Source organism: Prionailurus bengalensis, chromosome E3 (genome assembly GCF_016509475.1).
Source record: "Prionailurus bengalensis isolate Pbe53 chromosome E3, Fcat_Pben_1.1_paternal_pri, whole genome shotgun sequence".
NCBI lineage: Eukaryota > Metazoa > Chordata > Mammalia > Carnivora > Felidae > Prionailurus > Prionailurus bengalensis.
Genome location: NC_057357.1, coordinates 35,682,861 through 35,710,397, shown reverse-complemented (window position 1 = coordinate 35,710,397; position 27,537 = coordinate 35,682,861). Strand labels below are relative to the sequence as shown.

Genomic DNA, 27,537 nt, shown 5'->3' with positions numbered 1-27,537 from the left:
CAAAGAATAGTCAAGATATTTAATTAGCAAATAACAAGGAAGCTGAGTCCACCACTGAGGACTCGGAACATGCGAATACTAGTTAGGATGAAATTGATAGGCCAGTTAAAATAAAAATTGCCACCTCTTAGAGTTTGGGAATCATTTGCAGCTATGTTCCTTCTAGAAACGTTCCCATTTCATAACAGGATCATCAGCTTGGGGAAGAAGGATATGAACTATTAAGAGGAAAAAATGGTAGAGAAAAACGAAGATTTAGACAGATGAAGACTTCAAGGACAAGAGGCAAGAATCCTTTGCCAGTTCCTTATTGGTGGTCAGCACAGATTAATGTCAGCATAACCTGTCATGCAATTCACTGCATACATAGCTAAAGGGATAGCTTAATGTATCAGACTGGTGTTTAGTTCTGCTTAGTTTCTAAAACCCTAAGGAAAATTCCACAGACATAATTTTAAGTTGGAAATGGTTGATGTGGCGATACTTGATATATTAACCAATCGTCCACATGCAAACCTATGCCTATTCAGACACTTTTTTACTGAATTTTCAAGTACTACCAGCTACATAGCAATGTTCCATTGAACCTGTGTCATGACTGTAAATATCTGAACCTGAAAGTTGCCCAAGACCAAAATATCTGCATAAAGACTCCTATATGTATTTGACATTTACAAACCACGGGTTGCTGGACCTTTTGAAGGCAAACCATTTTGATGATTGACCAAATAGATCCCTTTGCACAGTGCAGCTTTGTTCTGTATTATTAGCATATTCTTATAAGGAAGTTCATCCATTCTTGTACAGTGCATTAAAAGTTGATCACGACTATCTACTGACTATATCTGTTTTGTGTTGAGTTCTGTTTTTCTGCCTTCCTACCCTACATTCTCGACATTCAGTTTGTTCTCAAGTCTGCATCTCGCATCAGAAGGTCTAAAGGAATTTTATTTTGATTTCCTTTTTAGTGAAAACATATTACAAATTGCCAACTCATAATACATTCACTTTGAACTTAAAATATTTGTTTAAAAAAATGCAATAAAACCTGAAGTGCACACTAATATTCATTCTGGAGATTAAAGCTGCCAGTGAATTATGCAGCTGGGCCAAGGCTGTCTTGTTCTCAGACTAAATTTATCTCATCGAAAGAGAATTATTCTGACCAGGGCTAAAGAGTGGAGACAGTTAAAGTTTGATTATGTGTTGTTTCATTTCTTTAAAAAAATATTTGGTTATGGTTCTCTTAGGAGCTGGATTTTAAAATATAAATACTGATGAGGGACTGATAAAAAGTCCTACTACTTTTTCTGATTGTAAATGTGACAAAGGCTTCTGGAGACTCTTTTTTCTTAATGTATATTTTCTTTCCATTTCTCTCTCTCTGCCTCTCTCTCTTAAACATGGATCTTTGACCATAGGGGACCCCGTGCTGAGGTCTAACCTCTCTGACTTACTGAGTAAGCCTCACTGTAATAGGAAAAAATGCTGCATATTCTCTGTATATAACATGTCACTTGGGCGAAGTGCTACAGTGTCTGTTTGGTAAAGCTGAAATGCGGATTTCTTGAAAATGTCTTGTTTTCAGTTAATGATATTTTCTACTTTTCACCAGGTGGTCTCTTTGGGGGTTTGCTCTTGAATTCATTTCTCTGTGCGTACACCAGGCTTTCTATTATTCGTCTATTCAGCAAGCATTTACTGAACTCTTGTCATACCCAGGCCTGAACCAAGTATTCAGGTAGTCGTGGCCAAGAAGCCCAGTCCTGTCCCGTGGCACTTGCCATCTTTAAGGTAAACCGGCACTCAGGAACCAGATGGAGGAAGGTGTGATGAACCTTCCTGGGCAGTACTGGAGATAAAATCGAAGTGTTATGGGGAAAGAAAAGAAGGGTGGTCTGGCCCAGAGGTCGGGTGAGAGTCAGGCTGACTTTAATCAGACCCATTTGCTTCGCTAGCAGGCCAGGCATGATGTAAGATGCCAGCTCATGCTAATATTGCCTGACGTGAACCAGCTCTCCCCCCAGAGATGGCTCAGTTCATCTTTCTCGAAAGTGAAACCTCACAACGAGAGGCAACTTCCAGAAATGGCCAAGCCTTCTATCCCTGTTTCAGAACTAGCCTCCAAAGGCTCACAAAAGCTGAAAGGGAAACTGATCATTCAGCTCGTTATGACCCCCACAGGGTAAGAGCGTTGAGAAACCCATGGGCCTGGTAAGAACAGATCCATGGCAGCGAACTGGGCCATATTAGCAGATGTTGGTATATTTGCTGGCCCTCAGGATGTTGTGAGGGTGTTTGGTTCCCTCCATGGTTGGACTTCCATTTGGAGCAGGATGTTTCTGCTGTGGATCAGAACTGACTTTGGAATCCAAGTCTTGAGTGTGACTTCTATGACCCCAGAGCATACAGTTTTGGTCCTCTGCAAAGATGAGGAAAAACACAACGTGTACCTTGACTTTATTTAGCTGTTCTGTGCCACTCAGTCTTGCCTTCCTGGTAAAATGAGCAAATTCCCGTGTTTCAGAGGACTTAGGTTACTTCCCCAACCTGGCAAAATAAGTAGGTGTTCTGCCTTCCAGAACAGAGTCCACCTGCTCCATCTATGGATTTTGAGAATAGTAAGAGTGGGTCATCCTTGCCTCACACTCCACAGAACCTGTATACTCATTCAGTTTTCCTTCACTGCATCTTCTGAAAATAAGACTAATACTGTTGCCCAAAGCTTCCCAGAAGTGAAAAGGGGTCTTCTCAGGGTTTAATCTATATGTGCTCATCCCATACAGTCATTTTATCAAAGTCAAGCTTCTCAAGGTATAATTTACATGCAGTGAAACTTGCCTTCTTAGCATATAGTTCTTCAAGTGTCAACAAAAGCATCCAGTATTGTAACAACCACCACCATCAAGATATCAAACATGTTTATCATTCCAAAAACGCTCCCTTGGGTCTATTTGTAGTCAGTCCCCAGCCTCAGCCCCCGGAAATCACCAGTCTCTTTTCTGTCCCTCTAGTTTTGCCTTTTCCAGAATGTCCTATAAATGGCATCGTAAGTAGATAGCCTTTGAGTTTGACTTCTTCCTCTCGGTATAATGAATTTGAGATTCGCCCATGCGGTTGTGTCTATCAATAGTCCATTCTTGCCTTTTATTGCTGAGTAGCATTCTATTGTGGATGCTCCATGATTTGTTTATTCAACAGCTGAAGGATCTGTGGGTTTTTTCCAGGTTTTGCTGATTTTGAAAACGTTGCAATAAACACTTGCGTACAGGTATTTCTGTGAATACACATTTTTAGTTCTCTTGGCTAAATACCCAGGAGTGGCGTTGCCGGGTCAAACAGCAAGCATATGTTTAAAGATTTTTCTAGGGGAGATAGTGGACACGGTTACTGCTTTGATGTTCAGTCCTAAGGGGGATACTTCTTAGCTTTGTGGCCTGATGATGGTCTAAGCCTCACTTTTCTGCAACAAAAGACATGTGGAATAGTAAGTTCTGCACAGGATTAAGACACTCACTCACTTTTGGTCCTCATCCTGGGTTCCTGCCTCCTTACACTGGACTCTTCCTTTCCATGGTGCTCGTGTTTCTATTCCCTGAGCATGCATGTCCTTCTCTACATCTCTGCCACACTGTTTCCTTTCCTGGAACACTTTGCCACCCACCTTTCTCCTCACCAACTCCTCATCCTTCAGTTGCCCAATGAAATGCCACCTGTTCAGAAAAGTCTTCCCTCGCCCTTAATCTAAATCCAGCCCCCGGCTATATATAGTTTCCTTTTTTAAATTTGTGAAATCTTGTTCTTTTCCTTTATAGCATTTACCACAACTAGTCTTAGAGAATCAACTGTGTAATTTGTTTTTTAATGGAAATTTTTATTGAGATCATTGCAGAGTCACACACAGTTGTAAGAAATAATATAGAGAGATTCCATGTACCTTTTGTGTAGTTTTCCCCGGCGGTAGCAATGGAAGAAGTTGTAATACAGTATCGCAACCAGAGTATTTGTATTGATATAATCCACTGATCTTATGGAGATTTGCCCAGTTATACTTGCATTAATGTGGGGTGTGTGTGTGTGTGTGTGTGTGTGTGTGTGTGTGTGTTCAGCAGGGGTGGTATATTTAGATCCATGCCTTTCTATCACATGCGTAGATTTGTGGGTCCCCAACCACAGTCAAGATCCAGGACAGTTCCATCCCTAAAGGATTCTTCCCCAGTCCTTTGATAACCAGGTCTACCTCCTCCAATTCCTAACACCTGGCAAATACTAATCTTAAAACTTAGTTCAAAATTGGAACCATATTGTGCATAACCTTTGGGGGCTGACTTTTCTACTGAGCGTTATTCTCTGAAGGTTCATCTAAGCTATTGTGTATCGATACTTCCTTTTAATTGCTGAGTAATATTCCACATTATGGATGTCCCACAGTGTAACTATTTACCCCTGTTGAAGGACATCTAGAATGATTACTATTTTTAGCTATTATAAATAAAACTGCAGTACAGATACTGGTGTAAACCTGAATTTCCATTTCTTTGGGATAAATGCCCAAGAGTAAAATTGTTGTGATGTTAGTTTTATAAGGAACTGATTGATTTTTAAAATCTGTCTCCGGCAGTAGACTTTTAGTTCCTTCAGTGTAAATAGACTGAGTTTTGTTTGTTTGTTTGTCTCTTTGCTTGTTTGTGTGTCTAATCACTGTATACTGGGAGAATTATACAATCCTTAGAACATAATTTACCACTCTATAAATATTTATATATGAATTAAGTAAGGAATGAATGAGTGAATGCATGAATACAGATTTTGGCATGGGGATTAAGTAAAATAATGTATGTAAATCATTTTTGGAATGCTCAGCATGGAGAAACTTCTGCTGTTAGGTAAATGTTTATCACCATCACCATTATCAGATATGACTTTGGCTAAGGGTCACATGACCCAACTTTCATGCCTTTCTACCTTGATCATCACGCAGTTTTTATGTGGATTTCAGGAATCTGAGTTCTGTCTTCACTTCATTCCTTTAAAGAAAAGCTCATCTCGTGATTATGCTCAAAAATAGCAGGATGAGAATTTGGACATCGTACACTAAACAAGATCCTGTCTCCATAGGTTAAGAGTGAAGCTACATGACTACTTTTTCTGTTGACAGTGAGCACAGTCCATAAATGATAGCAGCCTTTATAGTGTGAGGTGTGTGGCACTGAACAGGTTAACCCTGTCCCTGGATTCTCATGGTGGGCATGTGAAATAAATATTGCTAAAGCTGATGGAGATAGCACAGTACTTAATAGAGAGAGAAAATTAGTAATTCTCATTTGCCTGAGGAAAGTGCAGGTCTTCATAATGTCTTGATCTATGTACAAAGAGCTAGTAAAGACAAGCAGTCCTCATAATAAAAATAGAAATGAGGTTTTCCCGACAAAAATGCCACTGGAATGATGAGCTGTCACACAGGACCTGGAGAGACGAGAAAGAAACTTCTTTGGTGACTATAATTAGGCTAACATGGAGGGTGGCAAGGCTCAAGAGCTATGCAGGGGCTCTCTCTGCTTCTTTCTGGACTCCCCATTACAATGTCTCTAAAGGACTAGAATAGTGAGGAGGTCAAAGCTCATTTCTGGCAGACTGTGCCCCCATTCTCACCATGCTAAGGCTCTGACCTGGTCTGTGATGTGGAAGAGGTGGTTTTTATTCTGCCTTGGGACACTTAAAGGAAGAAGGAGGAAGAGGAGGAGGATGAGGAGGGAGAGGAGGAGGAGGGGGAGGAGAAGGAAGAGGAGGAGGAAAAACCTCATACCTTATCATCAATGTACCCCAAGTGCATTACAGAAAATTTGGTTAATGCAGTTAGCAATAAAAAAAAATAATAAAAGTCGCCATTAGTCTCAACACTACTATTAACATTTGGGTGTTTCATGGAAGCCTATAAGTATCTATGTAGATACATAACTTCAGATTAGAAGATGATAAACTTAGAAGTGGAGATTATAAATTATAGCTATAGATTGACTTTACATACATGGGGTCATACCATATAAATGTAGGCTTCTATCTTACTCCACCCATCCCCCTATTTTTTATATGCCCTTCTATTCTTCCCTAGCTGTGTTTCCAAAATCAGTTAATGTAGTCCAAATGAAACAGGCAACAGACTAGTTGTTGGTATGGTTGTTTGACCAGAACTCCAAAGCAAATCTCAGAGTTTTTGCTGACTGAGATCCATTGTATACAAGCCCTGTGGAAAAAAGGGGAAAGACAGTCACCTAGACCTCCTTCAGGCATTCGGTCAAGGCCTGAGTTTTTTCTACCCTGGCCCAGGTTTCCATGGCAACAGGAGTACCTGTGCTGGTTTAAGATGCCCTCAGGGGTCTGGGAGAACCTGAACCTTAGTTTGTGAATTTGTAATCTGATTTAATTTTTGGAGAAAGAGCCAACTCTGAGAGAATTCTTACATCAATTGCTAAATTGTCAGTCCTTCTGCCTTAAAACTCACTTTCAGAAGTGCATGATGCAATAAAGTAGGGTAAAGGCAAGGAAATCATACTGACCTGAGCTAGGCATTGAGCGTATGGATTCAAATGTCACCTATCTTTTCCTACCCTCAGTTTCCTCATCTGTAAAATGGGAGGGGTTAAATTACCTTCTTATTGGATTTCTGGGTAGGTGAAATGTGATAAAGAAAGTAAAATACTTAGCCTAACACCTAGCACGCAGTAAATGCCCCATGATTCTCAGCCCTGCTATTAGTTTTTATGACATTTTTTGGAATTATGTGGATCTTGATATGACAGTGTCTCTGAGGGAAAAATATTGGAGTGGTTTGGCTGGTGAGAGGCAGGAGTTGGGAAAGGGAGGGTGGAAGCCTAATGAGAATCTAAGCGATATTAGAGGAAGTATCAGCACCCTGTCGTTTGGTGTTTTCACTAAAGAGTTCATAAAATATTAACATAAAGGAATAGTGGTGTCGGCTCCTGCTTGCCATACAAGAGACATCCTCTCCTTAGAGATGTCTGTGGCCCAGTTGTAAGGAGGGAAAGCAGGAAGAGGCAAGGTTCCTTAGCTGGAAACACTACAGTTAAGAAAGAAGGGCAGGATCGTGAGCTACAGTGGGCTCTGCTGCAAGAGAAGAAAAGAATGGCTCCCTTGCTTTCCAGTAGAGAGAATGGAGCTGTCTTTCCCTCAGAGGCCAATTTACATTGCCTTACTTGTGTGTTTCCAACCAACAGCCACATCACTGTCATTCATACCAACACCATGTCCATCATCCTCATCAACATCATCACCATCACCACCAACACCACCACCATCGGCACCATGCAGTTATGAAACTAGCTCCCCTAGTGCCCTTACTAGGTGCCAGGGGTTGTAGTGAGCAGTGTACATATATTACCCTATGTGTATCCTATGTGTATCCTATGTGTTTCTCAAATTAAGGAAAAAAATGTTTTTTCCACTTATAAATGAGGACCCCATGGCCCAGGAAATTTAAGTAATTGGCCAAAGTCAGCCAGCTGTTACAAAACGGATTCAAGTTTGGAAACTGGCAGTCTGCCTCCACGTCTTTTTACGTCCACTTCACTATAAAAAAGGCAATATATGGTTAGATTAAACTCTTTGGCCCCAGAACATGCCCTTTTAATTCTTTTTTTTTTTTCCTGCGGGAAGAAAAATGTACGATCTCAACCTCACAGTGTTCCAAGGCAACCAATGGTTCTCAAACACATAAGCACATTTATACCAGTAGTAATCCTTATACAAAGAAATTTACTTGAAACTCCATTTATAATACTGATGGAAGGGGCACAATAGAGATGAATTTTATAAATGCACATGTGAAACATTTATTATAAAGCCAGTCAGTGAGAAAAATGAGGCTACTTTGATGAACACCAATATTTGAAGTTGGGAGTGTGGATAACTAATACTGTTTTCAATTAGCCTGATAATCCAATTCACTTCAGTATTTTCATTTGTTGCATAATGTTGAGGAAATGCTGTATCACATGCTAATACAGAGTTGTAAAAGGTAATTTTCTAAACCAGATGACCTAAAACTATCAAGTTAATCTGGAATATGAATTTTGACTCTTGCTTTATGTATCCTGATCATTGTGTCTGCTGGGTCAGTGGCACTGTGCTGGGTATAACAGATACATTCAAGACATAGATATTGAGGCAGTGAATGAATGAATCATTTAGTGAGAATGAGATGGACCTTAGGACCATGGAAGTAGAAAAGTTTAGTACTGCCATTTTTAAATTTTTTCATTTATTCGACCAATATTTAATAAACACCCACTACATTAAGCCAGGTGGTGTTCTAAGATGGTATGGATGCAACATTTAGTCGGAAAAATAAAGTTCTCATGGGATGTATGCACGTCAGTGTGCAAAGGATGGGGTGGCAGGAGGTAGACAGCAAGTAGACGGGAAACTCCCTGTCGACACTGGCTGACCCATTTGTAAGAGGAATCTGACCTATCCCCTCTGAGTTCACCAGGATCCTCATGGGTAGCACAGTGCTATCAGTATATAGCCAGCACTGCCCCTAGGAGGATGAAGGGAAACACACACACGTACTGCCATCCTCTTCTGTATCTCGACATTGCAAAACGTGCAAAGATGCATGTTTCATTGTGGGATTATTTAATTACACCCTGGGTATTCCTGGATTTGTACACTCATATCATTAAAACAGTCTCAGCCAAAGAACATATATTTGCCCATGTATTAATATGCACTGGGCATAAGCAATTACAAGACTAGGTATGAGGTGACCAGAATCTGGAAAAAGGGAGGCACATTAAAGAAAGTGCTAGTTATGTAGCATGATAGGAGCTACAGTAACAGTGTAAAGCATTCAATATCATGACCTCAGCAATGGGAGGGGTCAGTGATGTCTTTTGAGCAGAAGATTGATGTGTTTGGTTTTGTCTATTTAAAATTCCCCTATGGAGTCATGTAGAGTGTGAGTTGGGAAGAATCAAGACTGGGAGCAAGGGAACCAATTAGGGAAGAATTGCTTTTTTTTTTTTTTTTTTTTTAAATCTAGGCTAAAGAGAATAATGTGAGGCACTGGGACGGCAGCAATGGAAAATCAAGAGAGGCCTCATAGCTGGAGCTGAGAGAGTTAAAAATGATGTGGTTTGGGAATCAATTGACTATTCAAAGCAACAAAGGGAGGTATGAAGGGCAAATGTTGATGTTTCAAGGTTAACTGAATAGAAGGGAGGTGCTTCCATTAACAAACAGGCAAGGCCACAGAGGAAGAGAAGCTTGTGCACATATTTTGTTTAGGGGGGATGTTAAAACAGCAGCGAGGATAGGACCTTCATAATGACACATGCAGGGGCTCCTTAAGGTACGTGATCATTCCTGATGGGTAGCCAGTGAGGAGAGGTCAGAACCACAGAGACGAGGATTGCATGGAGTCTGATTGCTACAAATCCTTCACAGGTGTGTGAAGAGTAGCAGAGCCGTGACATGATGTGGGTCATGCAAGGTGATGACAATTGAGGTACATGAGTTAAGAGAGCTAACAAAGCACAAGATGACACCAGACAAGATCTTGTGTTTATGGAGCACGTGACAATTCTGTCACGGAAGCACAGAAGAAGGTCCAGCCAGAGAAACATATAGTTTTTCTCCTATGTGTCACTGTGCTCAAAGAGTGTCAAATTATTCTATCTGAAATCAGGTGAAAGAAATGCTCTTCTTTTAATAATGGACACAGGAAATCATCTGGAAAGTACTGTCTTGTTTTGGGAAATGGCTTGATACAAACTTGGGTTAGGAGGGGAATCCCTTCAAGGAGCAGGAAATGTGGGACAAAGAAGTAGGAATGAGAATTATCTCTCTGGTCCCCTCTGGGAAGATGAGGAGGAAAAAGGAGAATGACAGAGAAAGTCTAGAACCAGGAGAGTTGAACCAAAGTCAACGGTGGTAGAATAGCTCAGTGACCTTTGCAAGGATATGATACACACCAATCTTCCTAGAATTGTACTTCTAAGATGAGAATCTCTTCTCCCATTGAGTCTTCCTTACACTTCCACAGTCTCTGTCTACTAAACTCAGACATGCCTTTTATGAGTGGATGTGTTGCAGAACATGATGAGGGGCTGAGCTTTATATGTGGGTTCTTGCAATGGAGTCTGGAGACAGGGAGTAGAAAACCCTGAGCTAGCAGGTCAGGTGAGGTTGTAAGAGTATGAGGTGCACATAAATGGTAGTTGGAGTTTGGGGACTAAGACTTGGGTTTTCAGATTGTATGTTTGGTGAGGTGAGATCTTGAGAACCAGGATGGTTTTCTGCTGAGTATCTGATCCATTTGTTATGTACGTTCGATTTTTTCAGACTGACCCAATTTTGTTCTGAGTCCTGACATCCTTCCTAGCTCACCACCAACTATTAGCTGCCTTTGAAGGTGCAGTGATAACGCCAGGGACTGAGAATCCCTGTGGTTGCTCTTGCCTGTGTGCCAAGACAGGACCTTGGACGTGTTAAGGTCAAAAGGGATTTTTCCAGAACTTGAGATGTTAGAGGTGAAGTCACTTCTAGTAGGAGATGCTTAAGGTGACTCATGTTGCATAAAGATAAATATTTCTGAGCATTTATGGGGTCAAAGAACCTCATAGCCAAGCTTATTACAGAGGAAAAATAGAACCTTCTGCAAGGTTTGTTTGCCTTCTGATTTGTTCGAGTTCCATCCAGAAAGTCACAACACAGAGAGTGGGTGGGGTGTGGAGGCTTCCCAAAGTAGACCTCCCCACCCACTTGTTCATTAGGAGAAATCACCACTTAGCTGTTTTTGTCTTTTCCGCCTACTGTCCCTTGTCCCACGCTCTTACATTCTGTCCTATACACTGGAAACAGACTCCCACCCTCTCAAGTGCCAAACACTGCACTCTCCCTCAGCATCACCTCCTGGAACCTATTATTTCAGGAAGGCTCCTATGGGAACTTAGGTTGTTTGTTTGCTTTGGTATTTTTACATTTGGGGTTCTGTCTGCTGTGTCTGGGGTCTCTCCTGAGGGGTATCATTTGAATGCTCTGATAGAACATTGCCTGTATTGCTTGCAACTTTTGTCAGAGGAGGTGATGGAAAGGCGTTGGCAAATGAGAGTGTTTCCTTTTCTTCTTTTAAAAAAATTGTATTTGTTTTTTTAATTTTATTTATTTATTTAGAAGAGCTTAAGGTAGACTGTGGATGGGGTGGGACTTACCCCTTCAGTTACAAGTAGGGACTAGAAAGCTAGGGAAATTCCATACTCTGAAGTTTGGTGGCCAGAGTGACTGATAGGTTCCTGAAAGAGGAAATCTCACAGCTGTATAGACACAGACTAATCCTTCAGAGTAGTGCTCGTTAGGTTTAGATGTTGCAAACAATGATGAATAAAATGTTGATGATGACAATGATGATTCTTTAAGAAGTGTCTCTACTGCTTGATAGCGTGATGATGCAAATAATATATTCTGCCTTCTCTGTTCAGCAGCCCTGATCGTAACACTGCCTGCATCCCTTACTAGTAGGTCCAAGTGTACATATATTCGTGCAGCCTCAATTTCTTCTTGTGTAAAGTCAGGCAGTAAAAACTTACTTTCCAGGGTTGAGGGAAGCTCAGAAAACAATAGAGTAACCATATTGGCCAGAAATAGCGTCTTTGCATGTGTTACCCTAGTCAGTCCTCAAAAAGTAGTGAAAGACATGACATTTTATGAGATCTAGCTGCCGAAGAATTTCGTTGACCAAGACTAATATGAAAGTTTGTGTTCCTTTGATGCATCTGCAAGGTTAAATAAACGGTTCTACTCAGAAGACCTGGGTGGCAGAAGGGTAATGTCTACACATTTTCACATAAGTGCTGTAGCATTTGAAAGAATTCTCCAAAAAATGCATTTGGAGTTAGTTGTTTTATAAATGGATTGACTTTGTTGGTCTTGTCTGAGTAATTTTAAACAAAATAAGAAGAAGGAGAAGGAGGGGAAGGAGAAGGAGAAGGAGAAGGAGAAGAAGAAGAAGAAGAGGAAGAGGAGGAGGAGGAGGAGGAGGAGGAGGAGGAGGAGGAATGTCTATGTCATCAACTACTCAGAGACTGAGAATAAAACTAATGCAATGATAATAGTTACTAGTGTGTACTGAGTAGTTGCTAGGTGATAGGCACCGATCTCAGGACTCATGTGTTTTACATTATTTTATCTTTTAACAACTTAATTAGGAAGGCAAAATTATTATCGTTCCCTGTTAGAATGAAATTGAGGTTTTAAGAGCTTGTAACTCCAGAGATATTTAACAGCAGCCATGGAAGCATGAGACAGAGCCAGGACTGAACGCCTAGGCAGTGAGACTCGGGAGGATGTATTCCCCCCCGTACAGTATACTGCATGCCCTCATATGAGCCAGAAAGAGTTCCCAAATACTCCCTCATAGCGATCGTATTTCAGGTGGCCTGGAATGAACAGGGCCTAACCACTATGTCATTGAGGAAAGCAAATAAACTCTGAGGATCCCACAAATTCAACCCGTATGACCTTTATCAGGTTCCTCCCCTTGTGAAAGGCGTGCGGCTCCCTGGCTCAGGGAACTCAGAATTGAGCAAAGTGTTTGGTTTGTTTTGCTGCAGTGAGGCTGTTGGGGTGAGGAGGGTGTTATTCAGCCCTAATGAGTATGACTGTTTGTTGTTTTCAAGCATCCCCACAACGGTTCCCACGTATTGTTGATTCTTGGTGTGCCAGAGCTCGTGCTAAGAAGCACTTTACATTCATTATCTCGGTGGTTCCCAAATGCTGATCCACAGATTCATCTGATTCCATAATGACATTTTCAACAGACTGCAGCTAAATGAGAAAATTAAGGGCAATTTAGTGAAAATTTTAATAGACTGAAATTTAATCAATTTGAAGGGCTGTCCTTTATTTTGAGATTATGTCCTTCTTACTTTTTGGTATAAAATGCCCTTTCCTTTATGAAATGATGATGATGACAGATGGTGTGTGTGTGTGTGTGTGTGTGTGTATGTGTGTGTGCGCGCGCGTGCGCATGTGTCTTTGTGTGCGCGTATGTACTAACTTGGCAAACAATTTTTAAGTTGTTAATTTCATGCAGTGTCTCCACTGTTTTTAAAGTTGTATTGTAATAGTCCATGAATTAGGTAGGAAAAAAAATTCTGAGACCCGTTTCAATTTCACAAGGGAGACATTATTAGCCCCATTTTACAGATGAAAAAACAGCCTAGAATACAGCTTGGACAGCAGTCAACCACTAAGTGTCCTCCAAGTATTTGAACAAGTAGGTGACTCAAAGTGCTTGTGGCAGAGATAAGGTCTTCTGAAGATACTTTCTCATATTACTGAATGTTGGACTAGGGAGCTGCCCATACCAAAATTTGGAAGTGAGAGAAAAATACTTCTGAGCCACTCCTGGACATTGTCAGAGAGCTAACCCCAGCACAAGTAATTATATTTAAGATCAAGAAGTCCTGGAGTGCCTGGATGGCTCATTCGTTTAAGTATCCAACTTCAGCTCAGGTCATGATCTTGCACTTTGTAACTTCGAGCCCTGCATCAGGCTCTGTGCTGACAGGTCAGAGCCTGGAGCCTGCTTCGGATTCTGTGTCTCCCTCTCTCTCTGCCCCTTCGCTGTTTGTGCTCTGTCTCTCTCTGTCTCTGAAAAATGAATAAATGTTAAAAAAAAAACAAACGAAGTCCTGCTTTCTGTCTAACTGGAGTTTTTCTTGCTCTGGGACATGGAAACCCCCGTAGAATGTCCCACTTTAGGGAAATGCCTGCTCTTTTGACAGCCTTAGGGAGTTATAATAAGGAATTATGAAAGAGAAAAAGGAAAATGGAAGTGATTTATTTTATTCTTTTAAGTAGCTGGTAAATTTGAGGGAAGGAAAAAGTTACCAACACTGTTGTGTGAGTCAAATGAAAACTTGAGCAGTTGCCTCTGCTTAAGGAATTTTTAGCTGATTGCTGGTTTTCTGGCACTCTCTACTTCCTACAGGGTATGTGTGACCATTCAATTAAGGGTCCTTGTGGCTGAAAGGCAGGAGGGTGACCCTTGAACGTGCATGCACTATATACACCCAAGTGATACTGAGTGCCCAGGATATTTTGTAGAGACAGAAGAGTATTTTCCTTCCCCACTTCTCCCATTTATTGATGCTGAAGAATCATTTGGGGCTAGTGGCATTGATGTGGCTCTTTCCCAGTCTCTTTTGAGATGGAATTCAAATTCACCCTCCCCAGATGCTGCTTGAAAGGCTGGCAGAATTTTGTCATCAAGTGAGCAGTATTTGCAGATACGGCATTACCTTTTGATTTAGGGTCATCTGATGCTCTGTTCCTGATTAACATGCACTGATACTAGCTGTAAAATCTTTCCTGCGTGATCCTTTATGTGGCTGCCACACTGGGGGTGGGGGACATGCCTATTTCTACGTGCCATGGTGTTCGCATGCACTTGAGCAGGCACGTTTGGACATGGATGTCTAAAGAATGGCTCCAGATAATTTTGAGATGAATTTAGAAGCTCTGGATTCCATGGTTTCCTTTTGCAGACTTCCAAGATGCCTGACTGGGAAGACCCAGGTTTAAGGGCAGGTCTGAGCCATTGTTGCAAACCAGGTCTGTAGGAATCCAGTCGCCGCCGAGGGTTTTCCACTTTGGAGAGAAAACGGACCAGAAAACCGGTGTTGGCTCAGTGCAGCTGAGAGCAGTTATTGGTTCTTTACATAATGTATTTGTTTTTCATTAAACCATTCAGATAAGGTCTTATTAAAGTGCCATGTATTATTTATCGTGTTTCTTATGAAAATGAGCTGAAGGGAAAATTCTGTCCTCTTCTTGGGGCATTTGTAAGCTTTTCGAATGCCAGCAAGAAAAAAAAAAAAAAATGAAGGAAGGCACGGTGAACTCCTGTCAGTACAACAAACAGAAAAGCATGGGAAGGAGAATGGGGAGCCAAAAGGCAGAATCTTTGACCTTTTGTTTATATTCATTTATATACATGGGTATGTTTTGTAGAATGGCTTTCCCCTTCATTCTGTGAATTGCACAATAAAAATAAATAATTAAAAAACAGGCAGAAAGTAAAAGAAAGAAAGAGCAAAGCAGTTTATTTGTACATCAGACTTTGTCCAATGAATGTGATTTGTGAGACAACAGCAAGGATTTTTCAAACTAAACACTGCCCCACCCCAGCAGTGTAAAACGCCAGCCCACACCCTCCTAGTCCTCCCCCAGCCCTGTCTCAACTTCTGCTTCGGGTTAAACTTGCTAGGGTGCCCCCTCTAAACTGATGGAATGTGTCAGTCCCATGGTGTTAGAAGGATTGGCTTTGCAAAGTGAGTACAAGGAAAAAAGCCTGGTCCGGGCCTGATGTTGGCATAGCAAAGACTTTATAGTTATCGATGGCATCTCAAAACAGAACAACAAAAATGGAACCGTGGAATAATTAATTTTCTTTCCTTCAGAAAGCAATTTGATTAGCCTGCAAAGTTGTGCCTTTCAAGCTGATGGCTCAGTTCAGAAGCTGTCCTTTGGCTGAAGGGTCTCCATCAGCCTCTGGGAGGGGTCAGTGGGAACATCCCCCTGAGGCCATCCCCTGGTCCTGCCGGAGATGTTCCTTCGCGGGGTCCTCTCGTCACTCTCAGGATGTGCTGCGTCCTGCAGGACCCTCGTAAGCCCCCAGGCAGCTTTCTCGCAGGGAACCCAAGAATCAAAAAAGATGATGTTCGGACAGCCTCTTGCGCTGAAAAATAAAAGAAAATCCAATCACTGGGTCAAAATCTATTTCAAAAAATATGGCTACTATTCCTGATGGTGATTTTACTGCTGCCAAGAATCAAGAATGTGCTTTTTTTTTTCCTGTGGGGACCAACGATGCGTTAGAGTCTTAATATTTTCTTTTGATTTGCAGATCACATCCTATTTTATTGCATAAAGACTAACGAAATCTACTAATGAATAATTATTACTTCATAAAATACAGGGAAGGGGGAGACCCCTCTGCAAGAGCAGAATGCTAATTTGGCCAAGGAGGGCTGGCCAGGCAAGAAAAATAAAATAAAATAAACCATTGTAATTTGCCCGCTGCAACCCACAGAGTAATGGCTTATCAGACACGGACTTCCCCACCCTGTGCATGTATAATTTGAGGAGAGCAAGGATTCCGGGCTGGAGAAGCCCCCTCGCTTTCAGCCGGGGCTGGCGCGGTCCAACAGGCTGGACTTAACACCCCAGCCAGGGCGGTTTCCCCATTCAGCGGCTCCAGCCGGTTCCAGTGCTGGCCGCTCGCTGCCTGCACAGCCGAGGCGAGGCGCAGAGCGAAAGCTGCGCCCCAAACCCCGGGGGCGCATCGCCGCCTCGCCGCGCAGCCGGGGGTGGGGGGCCCCCAGAATCCGCCCTGCCTCTGGCGCCGCAGCCCCCAGCTCACTGTGCCCCCAGCCCCTGGGGTCTTCTCAGCACTCTTACGAAGGGCGGGGGGGGGGGGGGGAGGGATCCCATTTCTCTGTGTTTATTTGCCAACGAGTCGGGCAAACAAACCGCCACCAAAATCTAAGAGTCTGGGTCCCAGCTGGGCAATCGCATTAATTGTCCCCCTCGCCCCGGATGCTGGCGATGTGGGGCGCTCTCTCGCTTCCTCACCCGCCCCGCAGAGATTTTTAGCAGACACAATTTGAATTTTGGTGAGTCGTTTGAGAGAGAAAGAGAGAGAGAGAAAGCAGAGGGGAGGGGGAAAAAAAAAAACCAACCCTGCCCCTGGACCCATTTGACAAATGAGGAGGCACACAGCATCAGCACCAACGGAGTGAGCCTCAGTGTGAGTCAAAATCTCTCTCTCTCTCTCTCTCTCTCTCTCTCTTTCTCTCTCTCCTTTCTCCCCTCCCTCTCTCTCGCCCTTAGCTCTCTCCCCCCACCCCACCCCCCAGCATCTACAGGAGGCCATCCACCCCCTTCCCCCTTCCCTACAAGTTGCCTTTGCCTGTCTTGTCATCTCCACGGGGGGTGGGGGGCGTGGGGTGGGGGCATCGTCCACTTTGCGGGGCATCAGAAAGCAGGCCCAACAAACCGGGAAAAGGGTACCACCACGAAGGCAACAAAATAGTTTCCTGGCCCTCTGGAGTGTCTTAGTTCAGGCGGGTGAACAACGCCAGGATCTAGCAAACCCGAAGGGAAGGAAGCCAGTGAGGAGGGACGGGCGCGCGCGGGGTGCGGCGGGGGGGAGGGAGAGAGAGAAAGAGAGAGAGAAGAGGAGGGACGGCCACCGGGGTTTGACTTAGATAATCAGCAAAATTAAAAAGGAGGAAAAAAAATTGTAGCGACCAGGCAAAGAGCCGCGTGATTGCATGCGAGCGTCCCCACTCCTGCTCGGCGGGCGTCAGAGAGACACGATGCAGCATCCTCTGACGGGGGCCACCTGCGTGGCGCTCCCCAACGTGGGCATGTGTCCCCAGCTCTCGTGTGCCTTGACTTTTATGTACTTACAGCAGGTAAGGCGCGCTCTTCCCTCGGTGGCTGCCTCCCCGGCTCGGGCTCAGCGGACTGGGTGCCCGCATCGCTGGGCTGCGCTTTGGACCCTGGAGGGGGTTGAGGAGGGGGCTTGTGCTTTCGGACAGGAGGGGTGGATCCGCGCCCCTCTCTTCTCTGCGGAGCCCAGCCGCCCCGCGTCCTGCTCTGTCTGCACCTCTCTGAATACTTTGCCTGGTTCCGAGCCTGGGTGCCCGGAGTTTAAAATTGCAAACTGCATTTTCTTTACTTGTATCTCTCTTGTGTCTGCGTCCGGTGGTGGTGTCCTGAGTCTGGGACCCCTTGGAGGCCAAGTGTTCGGACCTTTGTGTAGGCACTCCCATGCCTGGAGTTTTCATTTAGCTGTTTTGTAACAGGGAGGGAAAAAACATGTATGTAGGGGTGTGTGCTCAGTATTTCTTTTTTTGTTTGTTTTCTTAAGTTTGTCTGGGTTGTGCTTTATTCAGTCTGCTTGGGATCTGAGCCTTTGGGTTTCTGGAGCGTGTCCGCCCTGGAATCTGCCTCCAAACTCCCTGGCCATGCTGTGTTGAAGCCAGTGATTTAGGATGCTGTCTTTGTTGGCATGTGTAAAGGCGCTTTTCTCCCCCTCCTCCACTCCCCCATAATGGTCTTGTAGAGGGGCTCTGTGTTTGTTTTATTTTCCATTCAGTGTATGTACACCAGAATCTTTCATTGTGTTTCTCCCTGTCTTTCTCTGGGTGTTTCCCTCAGACCCTCTCTGCCTCTCTTTTCCTCTTTACTAGTAGGGCTGCTGCTTAAGTTGGTTGCTGGGGTTGGGAACCAGGCTCCACATCACGTTTGGGGAGGAGGGGTGACGAGTGCAGCTCCCTGTCTTGGGGCAGAGGCTGTCTCTGTGAACTGGTAGGGTTCGAAGGATTTTGTCACACAGGTGGAATCGTCTTCCCTTCCCAGGATCACGGTCCTGCTCTGCGAAGAGTTAACCATGGTTGTAGTCATTTTACCTGGTTTTCGATGGACTCCCTTCAGGAGTACCATTTGTGAACTGTGTGTGGTTGCAGCTGACGAAACTTCCCTTACAAGTATTCAGAGGGGCCTCCCTCTCCAAAGACCCTCATTTCCAATCTGTGGTGTAGGAATATATGTGTTCATAAAATGTCAGTATTCTGTTTTGAGCATTTGGGTAATCTGTGATCAAGTTGGTTGCCTCCAGAAAATGTTTCTAAGGCATATTTTCTGTTGGAAGTCTTTTTGAGAACAGCCTTTTCTTTCTGTTGTTTGAATATCTTAGGAAAAAATTGGCTTATCCTTCTAAATATTGTTTTATTCCATTTCTCATTAAGTGAATTGTGCCAGGAAACATTTCCCACGAGCCTATTGGTAACATATTATGTGATTCATCTGCTTCTATCATTTCTGTACCTTTGCCGTGAATGACTGTGTGTGTGTGTGCGTGTGTGTATTTTACACCAGTTACCCACCAGAAGAATATCCTAATGGCCATTTCTACAGATGCTAAGCCACAGTTGAATTTAATCAAATTATTAATATGAGTTGATCCTTTGCCTCCTATATTCACTTCTTTCACGTTATTTGTTAATCAATTTGAACAGCATTACTTAACAAGTAGAGTGCTATAGATACTCAGTATTCTCACTGTTTCTTTATACATCATTCTTCTTTAAACAAATTGATATTTCATCCTGCTAGGTTGTTCAGTGGGCTTGCTCTCTTTAGGCACACTTAGAATGGAAGATGGTGAGTTTGAGCGAGAAGTTATTCTTGCCATGAACAGGACGAGTACATGGGAGAAACGCAAGTGTCATCAGTGTCTTCTAAGAGGGAAAACATTTCCGCCCTGGAAAGAGGAAGCCTGATGGGGCGTTTGGCAGCCATAACAAATATTTAGAAGTGACTAGAGCAGCATCATGATTCCGTATGAAGATAGATGGAGGTGGGTTTTACAATGTGCTTTGGGATATACCCCCCTCCAGAAAGGGTGGGTAAGGCTTTCAGCGAAAGTGTTGATAAGGTGATGCCATGACACAGCATCAGAACATGGGGTGTGTGTGTGAGTGTGTGTGTGTGTGTGTGTGTGTGCGCATGTATTTTTTTCTGAGTTTCACTAAATGCCCAAAGTAGAATACAAGCAGACAATTATTTTTGCCTGTCTGATTGAGAATCGGGTTTTCTAGACACACCTCCCACCCTCCCTAAGGCTCACGGTCAGGATGGGAGAGCCATACCTTTAGGTCATCTCTCCTGCCTGGTGCTGCCATGACAGTTTGTATAGAAGTCTCCTGTTGTTGCTTTTATGTAGTAGTTCAGACAATTGGCTGATGAAGGGTGTGAAATAGTTCACTTTAGTCTCTACAGACCACTTATGTATAGATGCAATCTATACATCTCGTATCCATACATCGCCACTGTATTTCCTATCTGCTATTAAACTGTAGCTATAGGTTGTATCTCTATTTAATTTTGATGATCAGAGGGCTCATGTGTACTCTCAGAGCCCGTTGGTCAAATGGATGAATCAGGAAACATCTGTGATAAATAACCCCTTCATTAGAAACATTTTATTTTCTTATTATTTAGAAATAAACATATTTTGGGAGTCTTTGTCATTGCAGATCACCAATTACATAAGAAAATAATTAAAACACAATGATCTTATTTTGGAGGCTTTATGGTTCTGTTTCATAAATGCACACACTGTCATCAGGGGCCACTGAGCCTTCACTGAAATCTATTCTTCTGGAATGAAGTTTCATGTTGCACTTGTCATCTAATATCTAAGGAAAATTACTTCATCATTTGCTTTCCTTGCCTCAGCCATGACATCCAGGCTTTCTTCCTAAACTCTCCCGGATTTGTTCCTGAGACAATTCATAAAAACAAACATCAGTTGGGGATACCTCAATACCTGAGTTTACTGTGAATGACCAAGTGACAATGACATACCCCTTTTGCCACAAAGAACTTATTTATTCAGACCAAAAAAAAAAAAAAAGAGGCAACTGTGGTGTTTAAATTATTTGACTGATTCTGTTTCATTTATTTATATTCCCCAGGAACTGTGCTTTAGAAAGATACTTCCCTCCAGTTATGATTTCTTTTTCTTTTTCTTTTTGATCTCTCTCTTAACATCGAAGATAGTACTACAGCTTGGAATTGCAAGATGGGATAATGTTGAATAGTTCTTTTGGTATGTAGATATTAAATCCAATTGATGCCATCATGTGCATATCTACAATAGGTAGACATGTAGCTACGCATCCATATCCTTCTAGTAGATGGCATATTTCTCGTTCTTGTAGACCATTCTCAGGTGGAAGGGACAGGCAAGTAGTGGAACTTCGGGCTTCAATCTTGCTGTCCAGGGAAAGTCCCTGTTTCAGCCTCCGTTCTCGATATACTGCAGTGACTTTATCTGGTGTCTCCTTCAATGGTAAATCGTCCTCTCCTATGTGAGAGGAACTTCAAACCCACACATCCCCAGTACACAATCTTCCCAGAGTTCCAAAGTGGGGACCCACTGAAACGTTCTTGCTTTGGGGGAAAATCCCGAATATAAATTCCAAATCTGGGGCTTTCCTTAGGAGCTAGGTCCAAAAAGAATGTGTTCTGTTTTTTCACAGAGCAGCAGGAAACAACCACACGCATGCATGCACGTACACACAACACACAAAAATCTAGGAATGCTTTCCCCTCCTCAGTCCCAGGGTGCACACCACAGCACATCCATCACAAGGTGAGGTATGGCGAGGCTATGGACGGAGTGGACGAGGTTCATTTTGTGGCGCACGGTGCGTGTCCCGTCTCCTTCAGAGCTGTGATTCACACCGAGTTCTAACTCCCTGAAAGAGGATAAGTAGCATATTAACTTAGTTTTCCCTATTTCTCCACCGCTGTCAGTGTCTCCCAGTCCCGTTCAAAGAAAGCCTCTCATCTGTCAAATCTTATTCACTCAGAACCTTTTTATCAGCCTAAATTAAAAAAAAAAAAAAGTCAAATGCTTAAAATCCACATTAAAAGGGGGGGAAAAAGGGCCTTGAAAGTGGGCCATGCCACTGTCAATATCCAAAGATTGGTAATTTTTCCCACTTAATGATGATCCATGTGGTTTGTTTTAAATAGTGAAGTGGTTTGTACAAAGGGTAATTCCTGGTAAATGAAGCCATTGCTCACTGTGGACATCTTCAGATCGAAAGCAATTGAACTGAAACCTGCATATCAACCCTTTCTGTCTTTAATTAGAAAGCGGTTCTCAGAGAGGAGTCCCAGGGAAGGTGGGCTCTGGGAGTAAGGCATAAGGAAGGGGGGCGGGTGGCCCCCTTGCACCACCCACAGTTATAAATTTGGGAAACGTTCGGTGGGCCATAACAATTATGGCTGCGTAGAAAAGTTCAATTCTCATTCCACTTACTTACCTGGTGCTGCTCTGTCGGATGATTTATAGGGGCCAAATGGCGTTTTATCACCCTCTTTCTTCTCGGCTTAATCCCTCGTTGATTTATTAGATTGTGCTGTGGATTGGGGGTAGTCAATAGTGTCAATAACGCAGAAAAGAATTAGGATAGATTATCTTCATGTCTGAATTGTTTAAGGAATTTAAGTGGCCGGGATGAGCACGCTTCTAGGCCTGGGTGACTGTCTGATGGGACACAGGTGCTCCTCTCTTTCGAGAGAGATCCTGTGTCATAATTTGGCGAGTTAACCAATCTTCCTGGGTTCCCTGATTTTTCCCACAAAGGGAAGAAGGCCTGAACTGTTGGGCTCTCGTCAGCCTGCTAAGGCCCGTATCTCAGGTGGGCTGGCGATCCTCCTGTGTTTCTCCCATTTCGGGAAGCTTTTGCGAGGCAGGGCGTGCGGGTGAGGGAGGGGGCTGTTGACCGCAGGGTTACCTGGGTTGCCTCTGCTTTAAGATTATTTAATCCGACAGTCACCGGTGGAAATTGTAAGCATCTGCTAGCCCGCAGACCCGAGTCCTGCGCCATTCGGCAGCCCTGCCTGCCATTTCGCGGCGGTTTCCGCGTTAGAACATACAGGCGGCTGCTTCTGCCTCTGCCCGGGTGGAGAAAGCCCATGTTATTAGCGCTCACGCACCATCTGTTTTCCTTACAGCTGGCCCTTGAGTGATTGTCCGGTAGCTGATGGACTGAGGGGAGACAATCTTTTTTAGGGTTTTCTGATTCATTTAACCAGGCTCTCTGCCCCAAGAGGAAACATAATGCTTGTTTATTCATATTGGCCGGGTAAAAACAGTGTAGTTTGTCAGGCAAATAATAGTCTTCTGGACGAGAAAGAAATTGCAGCATTGGAAACAAAATCAGGTTGGTGCGTCGGTGCCTAAGGGGGCTGGGTGATGCGCGGGAGATGTCATCCCGTGAATGAGGCAGAGCTGACAAAGCGTGGGTGTAATTGCCCCATCTGCAGAGACCTTTTTAATGGACGAGGAGAGGTGTCCCAGTGTGCTGTTTAATTCAATTAAGAAAAGCAAAGAAAGTTCCATTCATCAATAAAGTTTCCTATTTCCAGGAGCTCCCCGAGAGAACTTTGCCCGGCTGAGCACTGGCCTGTGGCTGTCTGCATGATGCGCTGGCCCCATTGAGAGAGGCTGTGTCACACAGGGTCAGCTCTCAGGCACAATAGCTCAGGAGGGCTCTGGCCCTGGCCCTTCAACCGTGCTGAGTACTAGCGAGCTGGAGAAATGAGCAGCAAACCTGTAGGCCTCTCCTGCCGGGAGGAACTCAGGGAAGGGACTTTCCAAAGGATCTGAAAATCCAATATCTGGGGCCTGAAGAGTAGGAAAGAACTTTTATGGCTGGAACTTTCCGGTTCCTGGCCTATTGTGGCCCTGATTGATTGGTCCTGGCTGAAAAAAAAAAAAGGCAGATGACTACCCTCTATGGCCTGGGATTGCCACTTCTAATTCCTCTCTTGCTAATTTACATTTCTTATATTTGTTAAGCACCAGACACTTACAGAGCACTTTTGCCATGCTTTTTCTGACCTGTTAGACTATAAGCAGCATGATGGCAGAGATGTCTCCATTCTGGTACTGTACCCACAATGCCTAAAGTCTAATACATAGTAGATACTCTGTGAAAAACTAAAGTGAGAAATGAATGAATGCATGTGCACATTTGGACTTTCTAGAACCTTGTAAGCAAGGGGAGCAAGTGATTTCCAGTGCTTTCCACAGATACATAAGATAGCACATTCAGTCCTCTAATTCATTCTTTCATCTGGCCGTGCAAAAAAAAAAACAAAAAGTTTACCTCACACTGAGAATATTGCAGCAAATCAGTTAGGAGATGTACCTGCCACCATGAATGGACGTTCCACTAAAAGAGTAGATGATACAAAAGTAAGTGAATCCAGAAGGCATTTTCAAAGACTGTGGGGAGTGTTCTGCAGGGAACAAATAGGGTGCTGGGTAAAAGTAAGTGCGTTGTTTGGGGGGGGGCGGTGTTGGTTGTTGGGCTTTTCTGTTGGATGAACCAACAGGGGTCTCAGGAAGGAGGTGATGATTTCCTGAGCTGAGCGTAAAAAAACATTAGGTGAGTGACGAGTTGAGAAAGGTGTTCCAAGGATGAGGAAGGGCAGGTTCATAAGCCTCAGGGAGCAAAAGAGGCATAGGGAGGCAGTCCATGGTGGAGGTAGGTTGTGTGCTGGCGTTTCAGCATCAGTCAATAGAACACAGGCTTTCTGTTCTCTTCTGGCGCCATATTGAAATGAGGGGAGTGGTAAGGAGAAAGGATGGGAATAGATGCCTTTTGAACAGATAAGAGGAAAGCGGTCCTGAGTTGTGGAGAAACCCTTGGGACATTTGGAAACACCTTTTTGGGTCAGAGGTGGAGAGAGGGTTTTGAGGGGAGCCAGTTTTGAGGGGAACACATTAAGAGGCCTCTTGGTATCTTCTGTCAAAACCCCATAGAGGTGCTTATGACAGTGGGCTTAGTACACTGAGAATATTAAATGTGGTCTAGTGTTTCTCAAATTTCAGCCATTGAAGCATCCCCTTCCAAATATTTACCAATCCCCTCACCGACATGTCAGCATTGTAGTATTATCTACTTAATATTTAAAAATTTTTTAACATTTATTTTTGAGAGACAGAGTATGAGCAGAGGAGGGGCAGAGAGAGAAGGAGACACAGAATCCGAAGCAGGCTGCAGGCTCTGAGCTGTCAGCACAGAGCCCGATGGGGGCTCAAACCCATGAACCGTGAGATCATGACCTGAGCCGAAGTCGGACACCTAACCGACGGAGCCACCCAGGCGCCCCATCTACTTAATATTAAAAAAAAAAAAAACCATATATTTTGAACTTAAAAGTGGACTTGGCCAAACAGAAGATAATAAATAAATAAATAGATAGATAGATAGATAGATAGATAAATAAATGTCACAGAACCACCGCTGTGATATTATCGTTTTTCCAGTGTTGTTTGAAATATTTATTAATTCCCATGTTCATTTCATTTGTTCCATGTTCGGTGATCTAGAAGGTGCCGGCTGCTCTTTTAGGTGTTCTTAGTAAGTAAAGGCCTCTGTCCTCGTGGTAGGGCCATGAAGTTGCTCATCCATGTGCCGTCTTCTGAACCATCAATGTAGGGCCACACTTTGGGAAACACTGGCTCAGTCCGTTGGATTTCCTAGGAATCCCCTGTCACAATTGCTCCTTCCTCCTCTGACCCATCGGCAAACAGCAAGATGCAGGGCTTCTTTTTTGTGTTGCCTCTTCTGGCAGGGCAGGAGTCCATGGTTAAGGGAAATGACTATGGATTTAACACCTACAGCCTGCAGCGGGCTTTGAGATGATGGGGCTGGGGAGGAGGGCATGTGGTAGTCTCTAACTTTTGACCAGGCTCTAGGTGAGAACGGCCAAAGCCTATTTTCGATCCTGTTCTTTTTGTTGTGTTTAAATACACACAGAATCAAAAGTAGGAATTGGAGCCAGGGTGACAAGCATTCAGGTTAGTGTGTGTTCCCAGGGATGTAATGACTTTTTTTTCTCCCCCCTTTGCAATTCTGGAACAAAGTACAGCTGCTATAGGCTTTAAGTGCCTCAGATTTCCCAGTACTGATGAGTAAATGCACAAAAGGTTTAGTCTTAATGAGCCTTTTCTTTTTTGGCGTTTGATGTTTGCCCAGGATTCACCTCCAGGACTAGATTCCCCTTATCAAAAACAACAGCATATATCCCCCCCTCTTCCCTTCGGTAGCTGTGCTCTCTGTTGCTTTGCCTGAACCTAGGCATGGAGTGAGCTGTGCTCTCATGCAGGGGTAAGGACTGACAGCTGAGAGATCTCTCCCCGGCAAGAGGAATCTTTCATGAACAGTGAACGATACCAGCAGCTTAAAAACAGAGCGGATGATGGCAAGGTCCACGTTTCCTATTTTTGGACATATCCAGCTGTCCATCTCAAGTGTCTTACAAAATTCAGATGAGAAACCCACATCATTTTACAACCAAGTGGTGCCAGCTTCCCCCAAAGCGTGGTTTAAAAAAAAACGGCATCTCTGGACTGTGTATAGAAGTCATGAGCTGAGGGCTTAATCCCAACTCTGTTATTCAATTAGCTGATCTGACTGGATTGAGCAAAGGGCATGTTGCTTTACTTGATTTGGGGTTTTCATGGTTTCTTCAGAAAAATGAGGCTGGGAAGCACCATTTCGTACTGTCCTCCGTTAAGATTAAGTATGATACAGATTTTAGAATTGAGCAGAATTGTGTTACTGCCAGAACACAGTAAGTGGCCACTAGATGTTTGTTGAATGAATGAATGAATGAATGAAGTTAAACAATATAGCATCTGTTTATCGAAGCTGAATATAGATGTTTATTTTCCATTTCTCCTAAGTCCACACTATGAGTGCGCTGGTGGCCCTACCAAGGCACAAGGAATCCGGGGGTCTCCCCTGGGTTCTCTGGTCCCTCCTGCCTGTTCTGGGTGACTGTTCCCTCCTCCTCCAGTCAATTGTCAGTCCTGCTGGTGGTGTTGGATGTAATGTGACTGCACAGCTCAATTAATGCTCTGTGACAGGAGGAGGGAAAATAAAAATTGTCTTGCTCTTGTCAGTAGGAAAGTTATTTACTTTCAAAAGCTGACAGAATCACACTGCAGGGGCTTCCTTTATTTCCATTCCGAATGTCATTATTCTGTGATGTAGGGGACTTGGGCACACTTCAGGTTTGTCCCCATAAACTTTAATGTGGCAGAGGGTCTGCTACAGTGTAGATTGTCCCCTGAAAGAGTCCAGGGACTTCCTTCGGGGTGCTGGTGGTACCTGGGTGCTGGGCTCTGGCACCTGGAAAGATGCCCAGTCTCAGGATGTCCTGTCCAGTTGCACATGCAGTTACAGACTCTGGATCTTTCCAGTGAGAGGGAACATATATCTCACTGCCCCTGATCCTTTGTCCTCTTTATTCTGAGGCAAAAGAGCAAAGTGTGGGAACTCCTGGTTTTAAATCAGTCTTCCTCTGGGCCACTCCTAGAATTTCTAGAAATGCAAAGGTGCCTCTTACAAATGACTTTGCTTTCATTCTGTTGTCTCTACTTAAACCCTCTGATAGGCTCTTTCATCCTGACAATCTGTATAAAATTCTGCATTTTCTTTTCTCTCTTCCTCCCCGCCCCCCTTTATTTTTTCCCTAAGTATTTGCAATGAGTAGTTAAACTAGGAAGGGTTGAGCGGAGAAATTCTTTCCTTCCCGGTGCAATGGCAGAACCTTCCACTTGGGGTCTCCATTTAGAACATGTGACTCAGGATTCTGTAGAACTGTCTTTTTCTTTGCCTTCTTTTTAGGTCTGCTTTCGGTTCCATTCAAAAACTGAGGCTTCTCTGTAAGCAGTGGGAGATGCTGTCTGGAAGACCATGTAGGTAGAATCCAGGGAGAATCCAGCCGCCCTTGCAATGATGATGATAATAATAAAATAATGAATATAATGAAATAATCAATAACTTCTATGGAGTGCTGTGAGACAGGCACACTACTAAGCATTTTTACATGGATTACTTCATTTCATCC

The 27,537-nt window shown here is 43.5% G+C and overlaps 1 protein-coding gene across 27 annotated transcripts in view; it reads left to right on the top strand.

The window, feature by feature from the left end:
- Positions 1-27,537, top strand: part of RBFOX1 (RNA binding fox-1 homolog 1) — a 1,791,866-nt gene that overhangs the window by 1,395,113 nt on the left and 369,216 nt on the right. The window contains exon 1 of one of the 27 annotated variants that reach the window (XM_043560615.1): positions 16,719-16,831. The exons of 25 other annotated variants lie outside the window; for them this stretch is intronic. Coding sequence is in view for 1 of the 2 variants with exons in the window: in XM_043560587.1 (XP_043416522.1) it covers positions 17,358-17,501 (144 nt within the window). In the remaining variant the exon portion in view is untranslated. Of the gene's footprint in view, positions 1-16,718; positions 16,832-17,273; positions 17,502-27,537 lie in introns of those variants that run through there. One more of the 27 variants, XM_043560587.1, reaches the window with a different exon arrangement.